A 12834-nucleotide genomic window follows, 5' to 3' on the forward strand; every position below is an offset into this window, starting at 1 on the left:
GGGCGACAAACACAGACGCACCAACATGGGCGAGCGCGTATATCCACATACACACACATATATGTATATATATATATATACATATGTCTGTATATGCCTATATATGTATATATGTATGTGTGTGTGTGTGTGTGCTCTTTCCCGAGGACTGGACACCGAGAACACAAATGAGCAACAGCAACCAAAGGCTACGAGCACACGGGGATGAAGGGAAGGGGCGACAGCCCTTTTGTTCGTGTTCGCACCAAAAAGGATCTCGTCTCGGTCAGGTGTCACTTCGGGTGGTGGTGGACGTGAGCGATGAGTTAGCAGGCGACGCTGTAGGAAGGGAAGAGGAACCATTTTGCGTGCGTGTCTTTTCGTCTCTCTGCACTGCTGCATCCGAAGCAATGAGCGCACGAAATCAAGCGTCACGACACGACTCCTCTGCTGCCCTCTTTCGTCCCCTTCTTTTCGTCGCTGCTAATCCTCACACACACACACACACACCCACACCCACACAAACAAGTACACAGATAGTGGAGGTGTTTGGCAACAGTGACTCGCTCATGCGTGTCTCCTGCTCCATGCCGCTTATCACCTGCACATTCGTTCGACCTCTCCAGCGCCCTCACTTTTGCCCTTTCCCTCTTCTCATCCGGTGCAATTTCTGCGGTGTGCGTGCGTGTGTGTGTGTGTGTGTGTGCCTGCGCTGCTCCAACCGCGACCGCACGCGCGCCGTCCCTATCGCATCCCTCAACAGTGCTCCCTCTCGCCGCGGAGCGATTTGTTCGCCCTCACCACACCCGCAAGTGGGCAAAATCGTTCGGGGTCAAATTGATCGTTGCGTGAAGGCACTCGCGCATGTGCACGGGTGTGTTGGTCAGAACCGACGCTAAGACACGCATGCACGCCTATTCGCTAATGTAGAGTAGACCACTGACATACATTCACGCATACATCCACATACACGCCCCTTTCACACGCACCGCATATGATGTCTGGGAAAGACGCCTTCATCATACCCTTGCAGGATGCCGACCCGAGCTTGTTCGGCTCCCCTGCTGATCGATCTTCCGTGAATGGCGGCACTGCGACCACCCAAACGCAGCGCGGCAGCCCGTCTCGCCAGGGCGCTGCTATGGGGGGAGGCTTACACCTGCAGTCGTCGCAGCACTGTGGTGCCCATGACGATTACGCAGACCCCTCAGCAGCGCTGCCGCCGCTGTCTACCCAGACCCTCTCGACGTCGCTCGGGGCTGCCAGCCTGCCATACGTTAGCGAGGCCAGTCTAGATTTCCAGCGCCGACTCCTGCAACAGCAGGTGCAGCAGGCGCATCGCGAGACGGAGCGGCTCAAGGCAGAGCTGCAGGAGGCCAACGCCCGCCTTGTCGACACGCGCCATCAGCTCAATGAACAGAAGGCCGCGTACACGTCTCTCACGCACCGCTACAGCGCAACAGTGGAGAAGCTGACCTCTACCGAGAGCGACGTCAAGACGTTGGAGGAGCACCTGGTCAAAGAGCGCAACCAGCGCCATCAGGTGCAGAAGGAGCGGGAGGAGCAGCGGCTGGCACTGCGCGAGGCGGAGTGGGCCCAGGAGCGCCTGCAGCGCCGTCTCCAGCAGCTCGAGGCAACCAAGGGACTGGACCCGAAGGAGGTGCAGCTGCGACTGGAAGACCGGTCCCACTTCATTCCCACTGTCGAGGTGCGCCGGATACAGACCGAGATGCACAATACCCACCAGGCCCTCGTCGATCGTCTGCTGACGTCGCTGGAGTCCTTGACAACGTCTAGCGAAGAGTCGCAAACAAACTTCTTCGTGGCGCGCAGCTCCGTGCTGTCGGCTGCCACGGATGTCGACGCTCGACTAAAGCGTGCCGAGGCAGCTCTCGACGATATAGACAAGCAATGGACGGACTACCGCGACGGTGTCGAGCGTGAGACACACGAGTTCCTGCTGGCGGTCATGTCCGAGAACAAGGACCTCTGGCAGCAGCTCACGCTGCTGCAGAACGAGCACGCTGTTGTCTTGTCTGAGATGAAGCTGCGGTCCACACAGGGTGGGTCGGTGCCGGTGGAAGAGCACGCCTACGTTCAGCGGCAGCTGGAGACGATGACGGAACGGCTTGGCAAGGCGCAGCAGCTGGTCGAGTCCCAGACGGTGCTGGCACGCGCGCACGAGGCCGAAATGACGGAGCTCTTGGAGGCCAACGGTGCGATGCAGCGGCAGCTGGAAGAACTGGAGCGACAGTGCACGCAGCACGAGCAGGTGAGCAGCCAGAAGACAAATGCTCTAGCCGAGGCAGACGCCGCGCTGCGCGATGCCGCGTCACAGATACAAGAACTTCACAACTCCTTGCGCGAGGAGCGGCTGCGCGCGGAGGCCGTGGTGGCGGAGATGAAGGCGACACAGCGGACGATGCAGGACGAGTACGACGCCCGCGTACGTGAGCTCGAGCACGACTGCGAGGTGGCAGACGACACAGCGATGACGCTGCAGCACAGGTTGGAGGAGACGGTCGCGAAGCTGGACGTTGTGGAACGCAATCTGCAGGCACAGAGTAAGGAGTACAAGGCTCACAAGGTGCAAACTGCCGCCGAACAGTCGGCGGCCATGGGGCGACATCGCGACGACCTGCAGCGGGTGCGGGCGGTGATGGAGGAGGAGCTGGCATCATTGCGAGCCCAGCTAGACGAGGCACAGGAGGCAGCCCGAGCAGCGGTGCGAGAGAGCGAGGAGACGGCAGCGCGCGAGAGTGCTGCTCTGGTAGAGCACCGCACCGCTCAGAGAGATCTGACTCACATGCAGGAAGAACTGGAGCGGCTGCGCGGTCAATGCAAAGAGGCGGTGGAGCAGCGGCAGCGTGCCCAGGTGGAGGCGGATCAGCTCCGCGCTGCTTCTGGCGAGGGCAGCACCCTCGCGCAAGAGCTTCAGAGGCGCTGCGATATCGTCGAGAAGGAGAAAGCGGAGCTGGCTGCGGCGCTGGTGAACGAAAAGTCGAGGCAGGAGCAGCGCTACGCGACTCTGCACGCGGACTGGAAGGCCGCTGAGAAGGCTCGGGCCTTGATACAAGAGGAAGTGAAGACGCTGCGCTCCCGCTGCACCGAGGTGGAGAAAACTCGCATGGCCGAGGATCGTCAGACGCAGGACAAGGAGCAGCTGATGCGCGAGAACATCCGCTTGCACGAGCAGTATCAGCTAATCCAGAAGGAGTGCACGGGGCTGCGCGAGGAGGTGAAGGCGCTCAAGCAGCGCACTGTCGGCGATGCGCAGTGGCATAGACAGATGGAGGATCTTCAGCGACGTCTGCGGGAGCTGCCGGAGCTACGCCAGGCTGCTGAAGCAGCACGCCGTGACGCCCTGAAGGCGAAGGAGGAGACTGAGCTGCTGCGGCGCGAGCGGGATCAGCTATCGAAGAAGCTCGATGCCTTTCTCGAAGACGCGAAGCTGCAGGCGCGGCGCGAGGACGACTTTGAGCGGGTGTGCCGGGAGGCCAGCGCTGCGGCGCAGCGCATTGGTGGACAAGTGTCCTCAGCCAAAGAGAATAGCGCACGGTATCACGTCTTTCGCAACACCAATCCGACCGGACGCTGCCCTACTACTAGTGAGAGCGTCATGGCTGCCACTGGTGCGGCACCGGCGTCTTCGTCAGCTGCTCCTGCTTCCCCAGCACCCGCTCCTCGTCGCGCCGCCACCAAGCTGTCTGCTGCAGCATCGCTGTCTAGCACGCCCCAGTCGATGCAGCATCGCAGCCCCGTCCACACGCTTACGAATGCCAGCGGTCATTCCAATAACGCTGGCGGGGCCGGCGCAGAGTCGGACGGTGCCGGTGGTCGGCCCTCCGCGTCCTCCCCATTTCGCCCGTGGCATTGATTGCGAGAGAAAGAGGACAACAGAGAGAAAGGGCAAAATGCGTGTGCATCATTGCAGTGTGCTTGCGTGGCGTTGAGGCGGCCGGGGATGCCCTGCGTGGAGGTGCGCTCGCACTTGCTGAGGATGCGAGGGGTGGGTGAGGGGCTGGTGCGCTGATGTGGCGCCCGCCTCTGTGCCTGCTCCTGTGCCTGTGCCTGGTTGTCTTTTGCTCCGTACGGGTGATGGTTAGACTAGAAGAGGAAAAGTGAGAAGAGGCTGTGTGTGGGCATCCGTGGCACGAGCAGCAGCAGCGGAGGAGAGAGGGGTGTTGATGGTGGTAGAATGCTGCTCTGCCGGCGCTGCTGTTGCTGTTGCTGCTGCTGCTGCTGGCCAAGGTATCCTTGTATGCGACGGCAAGGTACATATTGGCTTGACGCCTGTCTTTTGTTTGCCTTTGTGGCTCTACGCCGCATGCTCGACATTCCCACACAAACACACACGCGCACATGCACCAGCAACCAGAAAACAACTCGAAAGGCCATCGTGCGGCTGCTCTCTCTCTGTCTGCCTCCCTCTCTTTGAGTGGCCGAAAAGACACAAGCCGCAACAACGGGCACGCGCACCGGCCGAGAGCGGCGGGGTCAAGAAGGAAAGGACACATCCGCTGTCCACCCTTGCACGACGTGCTCGAAGGAGAGGGAGAAAGACAGAGAGAGTGCACGTGCAAACGCTTGCTGCTGCGCCTCCTTTGCTGCCCCTCATGCGTGCGCAGATATGATGGTCTTCACTGACGTGTGTATGCCTGCGCGCCGCTTCTCTGGCGCGCACTCTTCCTCCATTTGCTCCACTTCTGCTGTTGTGGTGACGCAGAGGCTCGCCTGTCATTGGCGCCTCCCCCCTCCTCCAATCCTTCATCAGTGAGCCGCGCGCACGAAGATCGAGGCGGGAAAATGGAGCACACATATGCAAGTGCGTGCTCAGATGCGTCCCTCTTTCACCCTACTCTCCCTTTTCCCCTCTCTCTTCTTCATCTTTTTTTTTTTTGCATATGTCACTCCATTCATGTGTGTGCTTGCTGGCGTTTACTGTCCCACTACACTTGCTGGCCTGCGCCTGAACCGTCACCTGCCTGGGTTGGTAGTCACGCACACCCCACAACCACTATAACCCGTCTCTTCACACGCTTCACTTAAAGATCTCGATACCCGTTCCAGTAGCAGGTATCATACCTCTTCTCCATCCCTCCCGTCTCTCCTCACGCCGCACGAAACAAACTACAGAGCGCAGACAGCACAACGACACGGCAACAACAACAAAGAAGAATTAAACCAACCGTGACCAAAAGCATCGGTGTCATGTCTGTGTTCGGCATCGATTTCGGCAACGTCAACTCCACGGTGGCCATCACCCGCTACGGCGGGGTGGACATCGTGACAAACGAGGTCAGCAAGCGCGAGACGACCACCATTGTTTCGTTCGTCGACGATGAGCGGTTTATCGGGGAGCAGGGGCTGGACCGCTACGTCCGCAACGCTCAGAATACCGTCTTCTTGCTCAAGCGCTTCATCGGCATGCGCATGGACGACTCCCAGCTCTCTCGGGAGCTCAAGTTCCTGACGTGTAACATCATCGGCGACACAAGCGGACGGCTCATGTTTAGCGTCAACTACTGCGGCGAGGAGAAGCACTTCTACCCGGAGCAGGTGCTGGCCATGATGCTGCAGCGGCTGCGCAGCTACGTCAACGAAGCTGCCACGACGGACCCACGCGTGAAGGCGGACGTGCGCGACTTTGTGATCACCGTGCCGTGCTACTACACCGCGGAGCAGCGCCGCCTCATGTACCAGGCGGCTGAGGTGGCGGGACTGCACTGCATGTCCCTCATCAACGAGACAACTGCGTCAGCGGTGGACTACGGCATTTTCCGCGGCGCCTCGCTGAAGGAGACGATGGAGGAGGGGCAGGTGGTCGGCATTCTCGACATTGGATATGGCGCCACGGTTTTCTCCGTGTGCAAGTTCTGGCGCGGCAACTGCAAAATCCTCGCCCGCACCTTCGACCGTAACACTGGCACTCGTGACTGCGACTACCTGCTCTACGAGCACATGCTGAATGAAGTGAAGTCCCGCTACAATGTCGACGTCTCGCAGAACAAGCGCGCTCGCTTGCGCCTGGTGCAGGCGTGCGAGCGGCTCAAATACCTCCTGTCTGCGAACCAATCGGCACCGCTGAACGTCGAGAACTTGATGGACATCGACGTCAGCATTCCCGTCTTTGAGCGTGCCACCATGGAGTCCCTCTGCCAGGATGTTCTCCACTCCATCAAGCTCGTGATCGAGCGCGGGTTTGCCGAGGCGGGCGTCAACCGCGATGACTTCCACTCTATCGAGATGATCGGCGGTGGCTGCCGTATTCCGATGATGAAGAGGTTGGTGGAGGAGGTGCTGGGCCGCGGGCCTAGCTTCACTTTGAACGCGTCTGAGTCCACGGCACGCGGGTGCGCGATTGTGGCGGCCATGCTCTCGCCGAAGTTCCAGGTGCGCGAGTTCAAGGTATCGGAGCTGCCAACGTACCCAATTCTGCTGGGCTACCACGCCGAGAACCCACGCTCCCCCAGCTCCGTGCCTTTCTTGCCGCAGGTGAATAAGGTCGTGAAGCTGCTGGGGGCGGCGGACAGCTACCCGAAGAAGCTGGACGTGCGCTTCCCGTGCTCGAGTGCGCCGAAGATCTACGCCTTCTACGATTACGAAAACGAGGGGGTTAAGGAGATTGTGCAGCCGTGCAACTACATCATCGGTGAGTGGGAGATGGGCTTGCCTTCGAAGGCGAAGGGTGCGGTGAACGAGATGCGCGTCCGTATCTGCATCCAGCCGGATGGTGTGGTGGAGCTGGAGAAGGCGGAGGCGATCGACGTGTACGAGGTCGAGGAGGCGCCGGACGCTGCCCCTGCCGCCGAGAACGGCGAGGGCCCGGAGAAGGAGAACGAGGAGGCGCTGGCCGAGCCGCCCAAGCCGGTCAAGCCGGTCAAGAAGACGAAGGAGGCTGCGATTGTTGTGTCGGTGAAGCCGAACGTGGAGATCCTTGGACACAGCGGCGAGTCTGTCCTGGTTTTCCGCAAGGCCGAGGCGGAGATGTGCGAGCGCGACTGCCGCATCGTTCGCACGCGCATCAAGAAGAACGAGCTGGAAAGCTACATTCTCGACTTTCGCCCTCGTCTCTCGCCGGGTGGCATGCTGATCGAGTACGCCGCGCCGGATGCGGCGGCCAACTTTGTGCGCCAGTGCGATGAGGATGAGCAGTGGCTCTACGAAGACGGCGAGTTCTCTACATTCGAGGAGTACGAGCGCCGCGTACAGGCGCTGCGTGCCATCGGCGACGCCGCGTACAACCGCCTTCGCACTCGCGAGGACGTCGAGTTCGCGGCGAAGGGTGTCCAAACTCGCATTATGGCTGCCCAACAGAAGGCGCTCGACCTTATCGGTAAGAAGGAGCACATCACTGAGGAGGAGCTGAAGGAGGCTGCAGCCACGGCCGAGCAGGCGAAGGCGTGGGTGGACCAACAGGTTGCGGCGATGCTGGCGGCTCCCAAGACGCAGGACACGATGCTGTCGAAAGCGGACCTCGAGAAGAAGGCGTCGGAGGTGGAGCAGGGCATCCACAAAGTCATGACGAAGCCAGCCCCGCCGAAGCCCAAGGAGAGCAAGAAGCCGGAGAATGCTGAGGAGGACGTGGCAGCCGAGGCGGCGGCGGGTGCGGAGGCCGCGCCCCAGCAGAAGGCTCCTGAGGAGGAAGTGCCTGCGCCGACGAACGCACCGGAGCTCGATTAAGCGATAAAGATGACAGAAGGGGGAGGGGGGTATTGAAAAAGGAGGGAGGGGGGAAGGCCAGATGTGTCATGGCAGGGGTGCCGCCTGCGTGTGTGTGCGTGTCTGTCGCGCTTCACTACGCACGTTGTCCTCTGTCTGCCCCATCCTTCTCCTCTCCTTGACATCCCTCTGCCGTTTTTTTTTTCTATCACGGCGGCACACATGCGAGCACACGCGAAAGCTTTCCCCGCTCGGACACGCACATGCATTCACTCGCCGTATTCTTGGGGTTCTTTTTCGTTCTCTTTGTTTTTGTTTTCTCGTATTGCCGCTTCTCTCTCTATTATTATTTCGTTTCGTGTGCGTGTGCGTGCGTGTCTGTATGTGTGTGTGTGTGTGTGTGTGTGTGTGTGTCTTGGTGTATGTGAGCCCTGCCTCGTCTTTCTCAAACACCTTAGCGGCTGCCCGTTCGTCTCTTTCCTTCCCTTTTCCCATGTTGTCCCCTCCATTTTTTTAAAAGGGTTTCTGTTGATTGTGCAGATGTTTTCTGTTTCTATACCTCCCCCCATCCCCAACCCTCTCTCTTCCGCCGCTCTTCGATATGTGCTCCTGCTGCTGTGTATGTGTGTGTATGTGTCTCTGGGGAGGGGGTGGGGGTGAGGTGCGCCGATGCGAAGAAGGAAAGACGGGCCCATGACGCATGAGGAGGGAGCCGTGGGCGGGAGCGGGTTATCGGTGCTGTTATCGTGGACGTTGTTCTCCTTGGAATGTACTTTGGACGAGCGTGTGGGTGTGTGGAGGAATGGGAGAGAGCTGCTTGATGCGGACGTGCGTGGGAGCCGATTCTTGTGCCCTCCCCCCTCCGTATTGAGCACTCTTTATAATTCTTTTTATGCATGGTTATGCGCGAACGCGTACTCGAGCTTTACACTTGCGCACTTACGCGCGCAGGACGCCGTTACCGGATCGCGTCAGTGAGGCACGAGTTTGGTGCGTGCGCAATCATGCATCTCTGTATGTGTGTGTGCATGTACGCCCCCTTTCCCCATGTCAACTCTGCACCGCCGCGCGTCTCGCAGCCACTCTCCGTGGAGCAGGCACCGCATCCCCCTCACTCGCTCCCGTGTGTGTTTCTCGTCTGTGCTGGGAGAGGCAGCACACATTCGCGTATTCGGTGCTACACGCCTTCCTCCTTTTCGTTCGCTTTCTCACCTTCTTGGAAGGCACCCCTCTATGTTTGCCCCCCCCCCCCCCCACACACACACACCCTCCCCTCCCGTTGCTGGTGTGTGTGTGTGTGTACATGCGTGCATGTGCGCCTTCTTTTTCTCTTGCGAGATGATCACACACACACACACACCCGTTTTTCGGTTTAGCTCTAACTTATCAGGTGTTCTCCTGTTTGGTACCTTCTGTTTTTGTTTTGGTGTTCTGCCTGCCCGCCCTTTTTATTGTTGTGCATTGGGTGGGCGGGTGGGGTGGGTGGGGGAGCGACGCATGCCTGTGCTCGCGTACAACGCGGATGATGATGACTCCACTCCGTTTCTCCTCTGAAGCGCCGCTCTCCGCCCTCGCTTCGTTTGTTGTCCAGAAGAAAAACACAAAAGAGACGATGCTTTCTGTCCCCCCCCCTCCCCCGTTTATCAGACACAAAGGCAAGGAGAAGAAAAGGAGCGTGTAACATATATCTATATCTATATCTATCTATCTCTATATATATTTATTTATCCCTCTCTCTATCAATCGATCTATATCTATCTGTCTGTCTATATATGTATATAGATATGGATATAGATCGATGGAGATCGATATAGAATTAATGAGAGAAGGCGACACACACACACACACAGAGAGAGAGAGAGAGAGACAAAGCATAAACATACATACAGACACCTGCACACACACACACACACACACACACGCAACAATATCCAGCGAAATGGCTGTGTGGGTTTTTGTGTTCTGTTTGGTCAGTGAGACTCTCCGTATTATTTCGCCCTCTCTCTCTCTTCTCTCTCCCTTTTTCGTCTTTTGAGCCTCTCAGTGCTGATAACAAGGAGCGAGTTTGTACCCCGTTTTTCGTTATTGGTGAATGCGTGTGCGTGTGTGTATGCACGCCGGCTTGCACCTGTATCCGCATCTCCAAGGCTCCGTTACATAATTTGCATTGTTGGCATGCTTTTCAAAGCTGATCTCCAGCCGAGAGAACGCGAATGGAAGCGAGGCCAACGGAGTCGATAAGGTGTGTGGTGAGGTTGGGTAGTGGTGTGTGTGTGTGTGTGGGTGGTGGTGGTGGTGGTGTGTGTGGGGGATGGGAGACTGATAGAGGTGGCACTGGCTTGCGGCACTCTTCAAGAGCCACGCTGGTGAACGCACCCAACACACCCAACGCACATACACATACACATACACATATATGCGTACGAGAGAAGAGAGCACGAAGGAAGCAAAACAACCAAAAAACAACGAAAAGGGAGAACAGCATGGACCGTGGCACGCAGAAAGGGTAAGCCGACACGATTGGTCCAGGCAGCCATGCCGATGAGCAAGTCTCACGTGCACAGGCGACTCGAGAACTGCGCTATCAGTGTATCCGGCATGGGTCTATAAAAGGCTCACCGTTGTTTGAAGGAAAACGGTCGAAGGCGGTGATCTGTCGAGGAGCACGGGAATAGGCGTGGGGTGTCGTGTTTGTCCGTGCGTGCATGTGTGACGGACATGAGCCCGTCGCTGATCATTTGCGTTCCCTTGCTCGTGTATATCCGTCTCTTGCTACTTTTCGGGCTGTGCCATCTTCTTTCACATTGACCGGTGCCTCTTTCTTTTCGTCATCTCTCTTTGTCTGTCCCCCTTCATACCTCTCCTTTCCCCGCATACGCTTCTGTACACCCATGCCACCCCACCGATGCTTCACATTGCACGGAGCCAACGCGTAGTGACAGCTCTTTTTCTCTCGAACCGACCTTTGCCTCCCTCCCTCCCTCCCTCCCCCCTCCCCCATACGCACATTCGTCTATCATTATGTTCAAGTGCGCGACTCGCTGCCTTCTGGACACCAAGACGGTGCCGCTGAAGCCGCAGCGCCCCTTCAAGCTGCACACGGCTGGCCGCACCGACATGGCACCCCTGCCGACGCAGGCGGTATACGACGCAGAGCAGCTGAAGCAGAGCCTTGCCCTGATGTTCCGCATCCGCCGCATGGAGTCTCTGTGCGATCAGTCCTACAAGCTAAAGAAGATTCGCGGCTTCTGCCACCTCTACATCGGGCAGGAGGCCATCCCGGCTGGCATGGAGAACGTTCTGACCTTCGAGGACCCCATTATCACTGGCTACCGTGATCACGGCTGGTACATTTCTCGCGGTGGCAAGCCCGAGGATGTCTTCGCTGAAATGTTCGGTCGTCAGGGCGGCTGCAGCAAGGGCAAGGGTGGCTCGATGCACATGTACAGGGTGGATAACGGCTTCTACGGCGGTAATGGTATCGTCGGTGCGCAGGTCTCCATCGGCGCTGGCCTTGCCTGGCGCTTCGCGATGGAGAACCGCGACAGCCCGAAGCACGTCGCGGTCACCTTCTACGGCGACGGTGCTGCCAACCAGGGCCAGATCTACGAGTCCATGAACATTGCCGCTCTGCAGCGCCTCCCCGTCATCTTCGCCGTGGAGAACAACCACTTCGGTATGGGCACTAGCGCCGCTCGCGGCTCCTATCAGGCGGAGTTTTACCGCCGTGGTGACTACATCCCTGGTATCAAGGTCGATGGCATGGACGTGCTCGCGGTGCAGGAGGGCACCCGCTACGCACGCGACTACTGCATGTCGGGCAAAGGCCCGATTGTGATGGAGCTGGACTGCTACCGCTACATGGGCCATAGCATGTCAGACCCCGACAACCAGTACCGCACCAAGAGCGACATCCAGCACGTGAAGCAGGAGCGTGACTGCATTCGCAAGATGCGCGAGTTCATGGCAACGGAGGGCATCATGACCGAGGACGAGATGAGCAAGATGGAGAAAGACGTAAAGAAGGAGGTGGACCAGGACCTGCAGAAGGCCCAGAAACAGCCTATGACAAAGCTGGATGAGCTCTTCACGGACATCTACGTGGGTGAGCAGTACGAGCACCGCACTTGCCAGGGCACTGTGTACCACAAGCCCTAATCAGGAAAGACGGATAGCGAAGTGAGGCCGAGGAGGCGTGCCTCGAGATGTGTGCCTGACGCCTTGTGTGCCGCGCTCTCTCGCTCTCTGTGTGTTTGGGTGTCTGTGCCTCCTCACGCCTTGCTGGTTCGCCTTTGTTGTCCTTGTTGGCGTGGCGATCGTGCTGTGTGTACGTGTGTGTCTCTCTCTATATGTTTTTTTTTTTAAATACACACAGCCTCCAACACGTACACATACCGATGTGTGCTCCCTGCCTCACGTCATGCAACCTTCATTCCTCCATCAACGTCGTCGCGTCTTGTCTGTGCGATGCCTACACGAAACAACAACAGAGACATAGAGGAAACAGCCGAAGCGAGCGACGGCAACTTTTTTTTTGCCGCATTTATGTGAGTTTTTTCGGACATGTGCTCCTGAGACAGCGAGAAGAGCGAATACGCCTTGTGAGCAGAGGGATGGGGGGTGGGTGGGGGGCGCACGTATGTGCACATACAGCCCAAATCCGCGTACTCCTATCATATGCGCGTCACGCATTACCCGCACACACACACACACACACACACACACACACACATACACATGCACACACAAAAGCGAACACGACTCTAGCGAATGTTTTTTTGTTGTTTGTTTCGTTCCCCTTTTTTTTGCAAGCGTGCGTGGGTGTATTCTCAAACACTCTCCGTCGAACACCCGCCCCTCCGCTCCTCCGCCCCCCTTCTCACCTCCCGCGATGGTGACCGACAAGAAAAAAAGAGCAACGCCAAACAGCGAGGTCTAGTTTACTGCATGCTAGTGGTTTTGGCAAATTGAAGAAGCATGCATGTGCACAATCACGCGTACAAATCCATTCGCTGACGGTGTGTGTGTGTGTGTGTGTGTGTGTCTGCTTGTCTCTCTTTCTCTGTGCGTGTGTGCGAGTAGACTCGATGGACGTGTTCCGTCCTTCTCTTGTTTTCGGCCTTCTACTATAAAATCTTTGCGTGTTGTCCACCCTCCGCACCTCTCTTTTCCCATGTGTCTGAATGCTTTTTC

At 57.9% G+C, this 12834-nt stretch overlaps 3 protein-coding genes across 3 annotated transcripts; all 3 read left to right on the forward strand.

Moving 5' to 3' along the window:
- Positions 1-973: 973 nt before the first annotated feature.
- On the forward strand, positions 974-3856 carry LMJF_18_1360 (conserved hypothetical protein; the record flags this gene model as incomplete). Its single annotated transcript, XM_001682493.1, has 1 exon — positions 974-3856. The coding sequence occupies one exon, from the start codon at positions 974-976 to the stop codon at positions 3854-3856; it is 2883 nt and encodes a 960-aa protein (XP_001682545.1).
- Positions 3857-5190: 1334 nt separating this feature from the next.
- On the forward strand, positions 5191-7662 carry LMJF_18_1370 (putative heat shock protein; the record flags this gene model as incomplete). The annotated part of the gene is made up of 1 exon (XM_001682494.1): positions 5191-7662. The coding sequence occupies one exon, from the start codon at positions 5191-5193 to the stop codon at positions 7660-7662; it is 2472 nt and encodes an 823-aa protein (XP_001682546.1).
- A 3000-nt stretch (positions 7663-10662) lies between these two features.
- On the forward strand, positions 10663-11799 carry LMJF_18_1380 (putative pyruvate dehydrogenase E1 component alpha subunit; the record flags this gene model as incomplete). The annotated part of the gene is made up of 1 exon (XM_001682495.1): positions 10663-11799. One exon carries the CDS (start codon positions 10663-10665, stop codon positions 11797-11799), a length of 1137 nt encoding a protein of 378 aa, XP_001682547.1.
- Positions 11800-12834: the final 1035 nt, after the last annotated feature.

The sequence above is a fragment of the Leishmania major genome, chromosome 18 (assembly GCF_000002725.2).
Source record: "Leishmania major strain Friedlin complete genome, chromosome 18".
In the NCBI taxonomy this organism is placed as follows: Eukaryota; Euglenozoa; class Kinetoplastea; order Trypanosomatida; family Trypanosomatidae; genus Leishmania; species Leishmania major.